The following is a 13,467-nucleotide window of genomic DNA, read 5'->3' on the forward strand; positions in this document are numbered from 1 at the left end:
GCAAAGACACACAGTTCAGATGATGTCGAGTTCATTGGTGACCAAGGAAGTCCTGGGGCAAAAATGGATTGAACCCCCTACTTTTTTTGCCTAAAATCTCCTCTAAGAAATGATTAATTTTCTTTCTTCATCGTTCTCTGGAGTCTTCTCAGCTCTGAAATATCTGCCTCACTCCACCTGCTGGTCTCAGAGTAAACAGAGATTTTTGTGTCAAGTAAGGGTTTTGAGGGATTTTAATTACCTCAAAGCACTGGGTAGTACCATACAGTGACAATTCTTTTCATAGCTGTTTAATTCAAGAGCCCCTCAGAATTTTAGGGTATCTGTTTGCTAAGTGCTGGTGAATCTAACCTGTAAGGCAAAGGGTGGAGGAAATAGGAATGCTCTGAAAGCCTTTAACGTAACTGTGCTAAACAAACTGGTTATTGTCACATGCTGTAGGCAGACCTGGGTTCAAATCTTGCTTCAAACACCTATTAGCTGGAAGACAGGACAATTGTGTACTCATTTATTCCAAAGGGAGTGGAAGTGGAAAGAGGCAGAGAAGCAAAACCTTGACCACATGCTCCAAGAAACAGTGACAGATATGATTGAAGACTGAAAACTACCAGCTTCAAGATATAACCTCAACCTTAAGAAGGAAGCAGCTAGATGGCACGGGGGATACAGAACTGGACTTGGGAGTCAGAAAGAGCTGAGTTCAAATTCAGCCTCAGACACTAGCCAAGTGACCTGGGACAAATCGTTTCAGCATAGCCTGCCTCAATTTCACCATCTGTAATACAGGGATAATAATAGGACCTATCTCCCAAGGTTGACGTGAGGATAAAATATATGTAAAGGACTCTGCAAACCTTAAAGCACTAAATAAATGCCAGTTGTTTGCTGTTATTATTACCAATCACAGTCTCGCAAAAGAATCCATGTCCTAGATGGCATTTTAAGTGTCTGTATTTAGAACAAACCAAATCACTAAAATAGAAAAGTAAATCAGACAAGAATATTAACACAATACAAGTGTGGTAAAAGGAGAGACATTCTTATAAAAGTAATATGACTTCTTGGCATGAGTAAATCGAAGAGAGTCAAAAAACTGGCTATGGTTTTTAAAATTTCCAGTGGAAGAAGATATGCTGAAGGCCATTCTTAGATGAGGTTGCCAGAGACATAAAAATATTTTGTGAGCCACAGCAAGTCGACTTAAGCAGGTGGAAGGTCATATTCGCTCTGAATGGTCTCTCAGCCCTGTCTTCACAGAAAGGACTGTTGAACCTATGTACTCACATGAAAAAGGCCTTTGCCAAAAGTTGGGCATAGTTCCTGGTAGAGGCACCAGCCTACTTATTAGCATGGTTATTTTAAGAGAGCTATTTTCAGGACAATGAGGCCCGAGCTGGCACTAGGGAAGAGGACTGGAATCCAGATAGAGGGAAAGGTGGAATGGGAGATGCAGGTTCTGGCTCAGTTCTATGACCCTGGGAATGTCACTCAGTTTCCTCTTCAAGTGTCTAGCTCTTTTTAGATATATTTTATCCTTTATCCAGCTTGCAAAGCTCCCTGATGCAGGCCTATCCAAGCAGAGCCCCTTGCCCACAACAGATGCCCGATAATATGAATGTGACTTTAGCCATTCTACTCAGGTTGCCTCAGATTCCTCATCTGCAAAATAAAGGTATCAGAGAAGATGACCTTTAAGGCTCCTCCCACTTTGATGATTCTAGGGATCCGAAGAAGCTGCATCATGCACGGAAGTGAGTGAGGCCCTCTTTAAAGCGGCAGGGCCCTTGTCACACTTAGATGAATGCTCGATGGCCATACTGCTGGATTTGGGGACTGCCTTCTGAGCCAGGAGTGTGTTCTTCTGCTTGACAAATTTTCATCCTTATAGTTTTGATCTTTGGAAACAAAAAGTCATCTGGATTTAGGTTTGGGGAATAAGTGATCAAGCTTGGAAGTAACATTTTTGCCTGAAACAAAACAAAACCCAACCTTCGTGGTTATATCTCATTAGTTAATGAGGAAGAGGGGTGTGTGTGTGTCTAACAACAGTTCTAAGATCAGCAATAAGAACCTACTTCTAGCAACAACAGCATTGCTTGATATCACTAATTTACGATGTGTTTGCTCAAAACAAGAATTCGCTAATCTGCTTTGGTAGAACACTTTGTATATATAAGCTGTAAACTTCAAATAAATATAAACAGCTTTCCACCCAAAAGTTCAGTCAATTCATTTTAGAGATGTCAAAATACTTTAAAATATTTTCCCCTTGTTTTAAAAAATAAATTTATTGCTCCTAAAACACCTTCACCTCTGACGTTAGAAATGGTTGTCAAGTTATCTTGCCTGATTACAAAACAATATCTTAGTATTTGTATTAGGATAAAAATATCCAGATGGAGGTGTTGCTTACAAACACTTCATTCACATCACATAATTGTACCAGTACTTTATGTTAAGGGACTGGAACTTTCAAATGGCTTACAACACTACCAGTTACGAAAAATAAAGAAATGTTAGGGGTAGGAGACTTGCGAATGGTCTAAATGAGACTTACAGGTTTTTACAAATCTCCAAGAACACCAAACATACCATATGTAGGTGACTGTCATACTGCCATTTTAGGACAGGTGTATTATGAACCCAGTAGTAATGTCAACCCTAAAGATTTCAAATGAGATCCAACTCAAACATGCATAGGGAGAGTAAAGTTATTTTATTAAATCATGCACATCACGTGTGTTAGTGCAAATAGTTTAATCTGTATTCCAGAAATTCTATTGTACTTTATATCTTTACAAAATAGATTTAAAACAATTATTTACTTTAAAAAATGTAATTCTGAAGTTAAGCATTTCAGAACAATATTTGCAATAACCTATATACAAGAGGTACAGAGTACCACTGGCATATGAGCATTCTGTGGGGGAAGAGCTTCCTGCAACAGAAAAACGGTGAAATGAACAAGGTGATATTTTCTACAAGTCATTTGTGGACAAATCCTTCCATAAATCTAATGATTCTCCCAACAGCAAATCCCCAGTAGCTTAAAATATATCCTTTAACATATAAACAATGACCCCCAAAACCTCACAAGGCAAATTATATACTAAACTCCTATTAAAGTATTTGGCGAGACCTGTAGATTGCCATGGAGAATCCAAGCCAATTCACTGAGATTTTTCTCATCTCCATTTTCTAAAAAACCTTCACTCCATTAATACTTCAGTATATTATAGAGATTTCAGTAAACTTTATTGACATAACCGTTGAGCTACAAAAAACTGTAGCTCACTTTTTGACTTGGGCGTTTAACTGATAACATCCCAACTGAAGTAGTGCTTCTCGTGAACAAAACTACTCAGTTTTTAAAAACGACAAAAACAAAAAAAACAAAGCCATTTGCACCCCTAACCGTAAGATTCCCTGGGTTTACAGAAATTCACCTCGTCCAGTAAATCGATTAGCTATAGATGCACTCCAAACTCTCATAACAAAGTTAGGTCAATAAAAGTTTATCTAAAGAAGACACATTTTCCTTCTTTAAAGCAATGTTTGGAAGAATAAGTGAGGAGAAAAAAAAATCATGCTTCCTAAAATGTTGTAGATGAGAAAGTAAAGAAATGGTCTCTCAGCTTTGAATGCATAAAGTTGAATAAATTACATTCCAATTGAATAGTTTGGTTTACTGTTGCTGTAGCTGTAAAATGATTACCTTTTTGCTCCCAGAAATACTTCAGTTCACTCAAGAAAATACACACACTCTTACAAAGTTTTTCCAGGTTGATGCCATCCACATCTTCAAGTCACATTAAGGCTACACAAAAGCATGTATATTTCTCGAATCACTGCTGAAACAGAACCTTTTCCAAATGTGTCTTTTCCTTGAAAAATCTATGGAAGTAGTAGTTGTCTTCTAAGTCTTGTTCCCAATAGCTCAGTGGTTTATAGCAAGTAAAAATGGTGTCAATATGTAAAAAAAATATATGTGCATATATTTATTTCAAAATGATAGGCACTGAGCACCCAGTGCCTCTTTTCCCATGTATTTATCAGCTGTTTGGTTTGGGTAAGTGTCCAATCAGAAAATGAATTATCTGGCAATCTGCATCTAGAGTCAAATAGCCATAAACCTAAATGTTATAAATAATTTGGTACCAAGAAGCCTATTTTAGGCCACCATAATATTTAGAATCTCAACATACTAATTAAAAAAATTACATGAAAAATTGCAAGCAAATTATTGCTTACAGTAGAATAAAGTCACAATTTTATTCCCTCTTTATAGACAGATACATTTTATACAATTTAAAGCAATGACCCGACTGTTCTTTTCTTGCACTTTTGTTGTATTAAGAGGTAAAAAGGAAGAAAATGGATCTGTTCTCCCCGCCAGCTTCTAAGATGAGGGCAGGGCACGGAACCAAGCAAAGTTCTCATGGTGAAGCTCTGGTTAGGCCTGGTACATACAACACTACGGCTGTCACAGCTACCAGGGCTGCCAACATGGGCATCCAAGACCAGTGTCTCTGTGTAGAAAGAAACCAAGAGTCAATATCATATTTCCCTCAGCCTTTCATACCAACTAGTGAGCTAAGCCCTCCATCCAAACAACCTTGAGAACTCATCACAAAGCAGAGTGAATCTTAATTCTACCTCTCATGGTCAGAAAATCTTGACCTCTTAAACCAGGAAGACCCATTTAAAAAACAAAAGAGGCAATCTGACTAGCAGGTACAATTCCAGTGGCCAACTATGCAGAGGGATAACACATCACCAGGAAATGTCCTTAGCAGTTCTCAATCTGGCTACACATTTGGCACCTAAAAGAGAGACTTCCGTTAAACCTCTCAGAACTGAATCTCCTTTATTCACACTATGCCAGGATTTTTCAACAGTCTAAAATAATGAACTGTACAGAGGTGCTTCCACCACAACACATTTTAGGCTAAATTTTAGATTTCTCAATTCAAGGCCCAGCATGTGTTACGGGCAGGTCTACAGGAGAGGGTGGGTGTAGACTGGGGGTAAGGGGTAGAGTGACGTGAAGACCACACAAGACTTAAAAACAGATAGCTTAAAACCAGTGGTAAATTTCAGTAGGCATGCTTCACGTAGATTTCTGACCCAATTTAGCACAGTTTGCATACTGCTTTCATGTTAAACAAATCTGCCCACCAATGAGAAAAACACCATGGGCTATGCAAACCCACCCTGAAGTCAACCTTAAGTCTTTCCTTTTATTGCCCAACCTAATCTTGTTGTCAGCTTTTCTTTCATTTGTTTCCAGGGAGTATTGATCACATCCCACCCCCAGCCCCCCAAAAAACAAAACCAAAAAAGCCGAACTACTTTTAAACTAATGTTTCCTCTTTAACAAGTCAGAGATCAGAAAAGCTATGGCCAAGGGTGTGTTGGAAGAGAAGAGCCGTGCAGGCTTAATTAGGTGTGGGATAACGAGTCCATTATTCCAATTTCATCCTTTTTCATCTTCTTCACAGCCACAGTGAAAAGAGAAAAAGTATTAAATGACTGCCATAGTGTTGAGGGGATGAGTTGGGGAGGAAAAGTAAGCTGGCTTAAAAATGGAGAGGCAAACTCTTCATTTCTTGGTCAAACCTGAGTTAACTTTTCATTTTCTTTTGGAAAGCACTGACCGACACTGCAGCATTACAGACATAAAGTTTACTCTGCTTTTGCGAGAGACAAAGACCCAGCTGAAAGCTGAACATTGAACAACTGGTACGTTTGGAATTAATTCATGGTTAGCATTACCACAGAGGAAACAGACAGAACGTTACATGATTAGTTGATCGTTGAGCTTGGTGGGAGGAAGCAAAAATGAAGGGTTTGCTTCAGGAAACAAAACACCTGTGTTGTTCCCCCATGCACTAGTTTACAAATATGGCACAAAGAGGTGACAGGGACGGACAGACATCGACTCAACAGGGAGCTTGTACCTTTCTCTACCACAATGGACCGTAACACCAAAACAGGAAAGCCAGGAATAGGCCGATGAAAACGGCTGGGACGGGTTGGAATATGGACGGCTAAAGAAGGGAAGGGAATTAAAAATCATTTTGTGCTCTAAAAATTAGATCAGATGATTTAGATGGGGGAAAGCTAAGTCACAGCATTAAGTCTGGCATGAATCAGAATGTATGAAAGACATCTAACACAATACAGAATGTCAGATTGTTGTATATCAAATTAGCACATTACTCCCTTCAAACAAGTCAAGGAAATCAGTGTAGGTTTCACCACACCAAATGGAATTTAATTTAGGAAAAACGCCTGGTTCAATTTTACATTAACTCGCCGAACTGCTTGTTAGTGTACTGCTCGGTGATGGGAGCTACGTGCACAAAACAACTTGGGACGAGGTAACCAATGGAAATCACTAACGATTTAAGATCCATATGGTTATTTCCTGACTCTTGGACAAGGTCTCAGATAAATCCTTCATCAAGGCACCGGGCGGAGTCACTTCTGTGTCCTCTGGTGTTGACGTGTTCCTGGGGTTGCATTAGGTACCAAAGTGACCATGAATGATCCTTTCAAAGAAAGGCAGCAAAGAAGTTGCAGGGTTGGAAGTTGTCAGAGGGATCATATTAAACTGGCAAAATATACTCCAGTCAATTATTTCTCTTAAGAAGTCATTGTGCTATTACCAAAACAAATTTCAATCATGAGGTACACGTCTCTCTGGGTGCATACGTGTCTATGTGCGTTAACGGAACATGCGCCGGAATCACTTTTATATTGTGAAACGGCAAGTTCCTTTTGAGAGAAAAACATTTTATTTTGGAGTTTTTGTTTATTTCTAAACCTCACTAAGGAGGGAAGTTATTGGTTCCAATGACCCTGGGGCTATAATTCTGATTATGCTAGATGCCTTTTTAGGGTAATTTTTTTTGTAGAAGTAGAACTGAATTCCCACAATCAGGAAGGTATAATTAAAACTAAAGAAAGAGGCAACTTAAAATATGAATTTATTATGGAGTCCTCATATAGCTATTAAAATAAAAATGAACCATTATCACTTGGTAGTAAAAACACCACCCATGGCTTATCACCAATTTAAGAGGCCTCAACTCGTGAAGCAAGTCTCAATTATATGCCAAAAGAGAATGTTCTGGGGAAGGACAAATTGCATGTGACCAGTGAGTTGCATGACTACTATGTGTGCAGTAGTGCTGCCAATCAAGCCTCGTGCCAGCGTCCACAAGAAACGTGTCGGTCACAACCACTGCAGTTCCCAAAGCAGTGACAGGAGACTTAGAATAGTCAAAGCTACTAACACTTGCAGTCAGTCACATGAAAGAACACCCACCAGTGAAAGCTCACAAGGTCGGCGATAACCAAATACACACGACAACATCAAGGGTGCCTCATGTTTCTTTTAAAGAGCAAATACCAATTTAAACTGTTGTTATTCATGATTTACATCATAACATCCTTGATTATACAAATATTTTCTAATATTTCCAAGAAAGAGAAAAGACTGGATTAACTTCCATCTTTCTAACCTTAACTAGAGAAACTTCCATTAGATATGATGGAAAAATCCCTGGGCATTGGCATTGTGTGTATCCAAAAATAAGGAATAAATGTCTTCTTCTGGTCACGTAAAGTCATTAGGTGGAGTAACCCAGAGATCAGAAAAGAAGACAAGTCAATTGTGGAGGGTGTGAACTTCAAACCTCATCCTTAGAATAGGGGATGCTTCTTCTTCTTGCAGTTTAGTGTTTCCCTCACCAAAGCCCCCCAGCACTTACCCAAATTTGTGCGTCCAAAGAGGGAAATTCTCACCACACCTGCTGACCACCACAGCGACTCCACAAATGACTTCCTTTCTTTGGGGATGACGGGCCTAGGTGTCTACCATGACGCCAATGGGTAGGATGGCTCTAGCAATCTGTCACAGGTACTTGGGGATACCAACTGATGCCCTACATTCTCTGTACCTCATCCAAACCGGCCCCAAGTTTGCAAAGACTTACATTGTTTCCTTTTTCTTGTAGCTGCTTCAGGTTGTCTTGACATTGTCTGAGCTCATTGGTGATGGATTGTTTTTCCTGCTCGGTCCTTTCAAACTTCAGCGCCAGCTCTGAGAGTTGAGTCTGTGTCCTTTCATACTATAGGCAAAGAAAAAACAGTGGGCAGACCCTGCTTAGAATGGGTGTGGAGCTGGGCTTCTTCTCCTTAGGCTTCTATACTGTCCTGGACAAACGTGGAAGGGGGAGGAGTCTTCACTGTGACCTGATGGCACCAGCCCTTTTCAGTCAGGGAGCTTTAAAACTTATTACCAGTCATTGGTCTATCCTGTGTCTCTAAAGCAAGTCCCTCCCCCACCCCATTGAGGTTCCAAGAGAAGATGAGTGAAAAGAGAAAAGAAAACTCCAAAGCTTAAGTGACAAGAGCCAATAGGAATGTCTACTTGGGGAAGCACCCACAGCCCTCAAGTCTTTGAGTCTGAAGTCCTCACAGGTATTTCAAGTTTGACACGCCCCAACCTTCTGGATATGGGCCTCCTAACCCACATACCACCATCGAGTCCATCTCTGTCATCTTCCAGAGGCCCACCCCCCTTTAAAATTCAACATGCCTTCGCCTTCCCCCCTTTCCACCCCTCCCACCTGGTTTCTTCTAGTCTACCCCCACCAAGTTCTTCACATGCATCTCTCCACTCACAGGGCTGCCACCCTAGTCCATATGCTCTCCCTCAGACCATTTAACAAATTCCTAAATGATCTCCCTGTTTCTAGCCTTTCCACATAAGTTCTTCAGCCTAGGTAAATTTGGCTGCAACCTACTTCTCCAGGTGTATTTCACATTAATCCCCACTATACACTGTACATTCTGGCCCAAATGGGCCACTCAGCTTTTCCCTGGATTTAACATTCTAAGTCCTGAGCCTATGCCCGAGTTCTCCCCTACGCTAGAAGGCAGCGTCCCCTCATTTCCTACTTCTCAGAATCCACAGCTCCTGTAAGGCTCGGTCCCAGGACCACCTCCTCCATGGAACCTTCCTCAGCTGTCCAGCTGTTAATCTATCCTCCCTTTAACTTTCTTTTAGTATGTTTTTCTATTTAGGTAACTGTTGTACAGGAGAATATAAGCCCTTGGAGAAGCTCTTTGCTCCTTCAGCCCTAGAACTAGGCACAGTACCTTATTCAGTTTGTAATAAATGTTTGATGAATTAAATGGACTTGACATTAGCAGTTTTGAAGTAGAAAGTAAATGTCATTTTTAATTTAAGTACCTATGTGTTAGATGCTGTGATAAAAAAGAAGGGTTTAATTCTCTTACATAGTGTGTCCTATTGACAAAACATGCAGCAGGACAGTGGAGAAAGATGTGTCTGGGGCTGTGTGTGAATGGGCCACCTCTTCTCAACTGTGACCTATTCTCAAGTCCCCAAGTGAAAGGAAAGAAAAAACTGAAAGTCTCCAAAGGGATGTAAATTAAACAAAACAAACTGAATACAGTCCCCATTCCTTCAGGACTTCCAAGTACTAGAAAGTTTCTCTCCAACATCGCCTGAGATCAATTTCATTTTGTTGCAGTGTCTGAAATTTTATTAATTATGTCTGTTTTTCTTGGAGTATTAAACTAGATGTTCTCCAAGGTCCAGTCAATGCTGAGAGTCAGTCTTGGTGTGAGGACCTCTGAAAACAGATTAACTTATACTGAGATCAGTTGTACTGAAGAAAATGTGGTTGGTTGGTTGTGGTCTTTTCAGAGGAGGAGGAGGGACAGTTTTGGCATATGAGTCAAAGCTGGGGAAAGGCCCAGGATATGAGCTGCTGCTATGCATGGGGCCACTGAAGAGGGGTGCCCAAAAGGAGTTAAAGACACCCAAGAAATTATATGGTTATACTAAAATTCTCCCCAGGGTGAAGCTCTGCAGACTGCAGACCCAAGGAAGGCCTGACGCCTGTTTTCTTTGAGCACAGTCCTTTGGCAGCAGTCACTACAAGTCCATCTGCCAGGGCCAACAGGCTCTTACTGTACCAAGTACTCTAAACCTTGGCACTGCGATGACAGCTTCCGAGCATGGATTTGGACAAGCAGATTAGGGGCTCTAGAGTGAAGGTGAAGGAGTCTTCTATTTTCCTGACTTTGTTTTCCATCTTGACTGCTCCTCCCTGTCTGGAGTTCATCAGAAAGCCTCTTCAACTGAAGTGCTCAACCACGGATCCCAATCTAGGCAGGGCATGGATTTGTGACAGAGCAGGTTTGAGAGACACCAAGCTCCGTCTGCTTTAGCTCTTGAGAATATTTTCCATCATTCAATGGAATCCAAAGACCCAGTTTCAAATCCTGCCTCAAAACCTGTGTAAACTTGGGCAGGCCACCTCAGCTTCCTCAGTCTGGGTTTTTTCTTCTATTAAATGATGAGCCTGGACTAAAAGATCTTCATTGTCCTCTTATGCTTTAAATCTCCTGGTCCCAAGAAGGGGAAGTACTCTGGCAGGGATCACAAGTACATTGAATTTCTGGATAAGTTAAGTCCTAATGGGACAGTCAGGTTGTGCGGTGGATAGAGTGCCAGGCCTGGAGTCAGGGATACGCCTCTTTCTCAGTTCAGATCTGGCCTCAGATACTTACTGCCTGTGTGACCCTTGGCAAGTCACGCAACCCTGTTTGCCTCAGTTTCCTCATCGGTAAAATAAACTGGGGAAGGAAATAGCAAACCCCTCTAGTATCTCTGCCAAGAAAACCCCAAATGGGGTCATAAAGAATTGGACGTGACTAAAAAGCCTGAACAACAGGTTTCTGTTATTTCAAAGTATGAAAACACTTTGCAAAGCCAAATATAAACATTTCTGGATTCTCTACCACTGGCTTCTTGTCTTACAGCCTCATCCTCACATCACCAGCAACAATAGCTACTCTATCTACAGCCTTTTAAGGTACACAAGCAGAGAGTGTGTGTGTGTGTGTGTGTGTGTGTGTGTGTGTGTGTGTGTATGAAGTCATCTTGGGTAATCTAGAAAGCAGTTTAGAGATGAATTCCCATAACCTCGTCAGCTCGTCTGATAACTTTAATAACTTGAGATTACAGATTCTGTGTGGAATCAGGGAAATGCAGCATGTAATACACGCCACCAGCCTGAGTCACCCTTTACAGAGGTACCCGATGTCTATCCTCCTCAGTTTGATGTGTTAAAGTGGGCAATATGACCCTAATATTTATGCCATGGTGCCATAAGAGAAAGGAAGGTGAAGAGGGAGTATGGAGAGAAATGCATACAGATATAAAAAGTAATACCAGTTAATTTCAAGTGCATTCCGCATACACAAAGCTTTACATATTCACAAAATTTTGGATAGTAGAATAATATACAGCAAGTTGAATTAAATCACAACAAAAGGGAGGATAAGCCACCTTATATTATAATATAATGATTGCACACAATTATGTCATGTTAATATGAAACAGACTGAAAGGGAAATGCACATGAACTACACTGACAAGATCAGACATAGTCAAATGATTGGCTCCCTTTAATGCGATTCAGTAACTACCAACCCTCAAGAAGTTAGGACAACATGCTACTGCCATTCATATGGACCGTTAAAGCCTTACTGCATTGACTTACTGTTCAATGACCATAGTATTCATAAGAATAATGGAACAAAATGACTAATGCCTTCATATTAACATACAATTAAACCATCTTCCATAGGCATAATTCTTCCTGGATTATAGAATTATGGAATATGGATGACAAGATGGCTACAAAGTGCTGAGATTGTTTGAACAGTGGTATACGTAATTTGGCACACAATTTGTGATCCAGCAAATGGTAAGTGAAGCCTCTCTATGATTTAACATATTTAACAAAGACTGGAAAAACATTACAGAATAAAAATACCCACGGAAAACACAAAGAAATTTACAGGTTTTTAGGAACAAACATGAAGACAGAAGAACAATCATTTCCAAATTTGACACTACAAAGAAAGGAAAGCAAAAATAAAAAATTACACTGAATGAACAAATATCTTCTAACAACCACTATGGGAAATGCATTAAAGACTAGTTTTTCTTGAGTCTCTTTTCTCATTGCTGTGACTTGTTCATTAAAAAGACCCTCCATCCGGGGTCCCTGGTCAGTAGGTGGACATGCTGCCATACTCCTCTTTCTGGGGGTTGTCAAGATTCTTAGCAGGAAGAGCAGTGCAAGTGGCAATATTAGCTCCTGAAGAGCCCGGTGAGGGCTGGTTTTCTATCAATATCTCCCGTGATTTCAAAGATCCAGGGATTGAAACAAGGCTCCTCCTCATAAAAAAGACTGAGAACTATGGTTTAGATTAACCCAATCCCTTATAATTTCAAGGAAGAGATTACTGGATCAAAGGTCCCTTAATGCAGATACTATTATAAAGCCCATGCACTTCTGGACATAAGAAAATTGAGCAAAGTAAACCAGAAGAGAACCCCCTGGGCTACTCTCTGCTATAGAATGAAATCTCATATAAGGTAAATCTTCCTAACACATCTGAGACAGCACAGCAACTGAATTAAAGGATGAGGCAGCATTACAGCAAAGGCCAAGCGGGAAGGGTCAGACTGTATTCTGACATCCGGATACTCTCAGCTTTGAAAGACCAAGGATAGGGTCAGCAATCAGAGAAAGGCGCCCTATGTAGTTAGTTAACTAGTACATAAGAATTAAAAAGGAAACACGAATTTTGTCAATTGACAAGTGATGCTCTGCACTGGGTCCTCTTCAATTCTTGACACATGCATCATGATACACAAGAACAGACGAATGCCAAGCACTACAGGCATCCTTTAAGTGACATCTGATGCAACTACTGCTTTCTGTTCTAACTTGAATAAAGATCAGGTGCTTTTGTCATGAAGTCCCATCACAATGGGGTCTGCACAACGTCTCTTCCCTTTACCTCTTTTTGAACGTCCTTTGCTTCATTTTCAGCTTTATTGAGAAGGGTCTTCCAACTTGCTGAATCCCGCAGATGCTGCTCCTTCAAGGACCCTACTTGATTCTCCAGCTCTTTCCGGGTTATTTCAAGGATGCTCAGATCACTGGTAAGTTCTAAGCTCTGCTTCTGAGAGCTGTTAACACAAAAGCCAAGTCATGGTCTGTACTGCACAAACTGCCCAGAGACCTACAGGGGTCTAGACATTTTATTTTTTAAAAGATTTTTACTACTTTAACAAAAAGGAAAATAAAATGAGCATTCCCACATACATAGTAAAATAGAAAAAGACTGTACATGAAATTATGAACCTCTATTATATAAAGCTTGAGTTCCTTTTAAAATATAATAAATTTGTTATGTAACTTTCAAAGCTACGTGCTTTTCTGTGATTCCTCCTAACCTTCCTTTTGTGTATTTTTTAAAATTTTATTTTATTCTAAACCTAAACACTGAATAAAACAAGTATTTTCACAGAGTAGAAAAAATATAGAAAAGTGCAGGTATCTA

At 40.2% G+C, this 13,467-nt stretch overlaps 1 protein-coding gene across 7 annotated transcripts in view; it reads right to left on the reverse strand.

Annotated features, from left to right (window-relative positions):
- Nucleotides 1-2,697: 2,697 nt before the first annotated feature.
- Nucleotides 2,698-13,467, reverse strand: part of LOC118831913 (sarcolemma associated protein) — a 150,357-nt gene continuing 139,587 nt past the window's right edge. For 5 of the 7 annotated variants that reach the window (XM_036739397.1, XM_036739396.1, XM_036739393.1 and 2 more), the window contains 3 exons: nucleotides 12,922-13,093; nucleotides 8,004-8,138; nucleotides 2,698-4,529 (listed from right to left, as the gene is read on the reverse strand). In XM_036739397.1, the coding sequence (XP_036595292.1) occupies nucleotides 4,437-4,529; nucleotides 8,004-8,138; nucleotides 12,922-13,093 (400 nt within the window). In that variant the 3' untranslated portion in view covers nucleotides 2,698-4,436. Of the gene's footprint in view, nucleotides 4,530-5,960; nucleotides 6,051-8,003; nucleotides 8,139-12,921; nucleotides 13,094-13,467 lie in introns of all 7 variants that reach the window. The other 2 variants (XM_036739395.1, XM_036739392.1) reach the window with 1 other exon arrangement.

Source organism: Trichosurus vulpecula, chromosome 9 (genome assembly GCF_011100635.1).
Source record: "Trichosurus vulpecula isolate mTriVul1 chromosome 9, mTriVul1.pri, whole genome shotgun sequence".
In the NCBI taxonomy this organism is placed as follows: Eukaryota; Metazoa; Chordata; class Mammalia; order Diprotodontia; family Phalangeridae; genus Trichosurus; species Trichosurus vulpecula.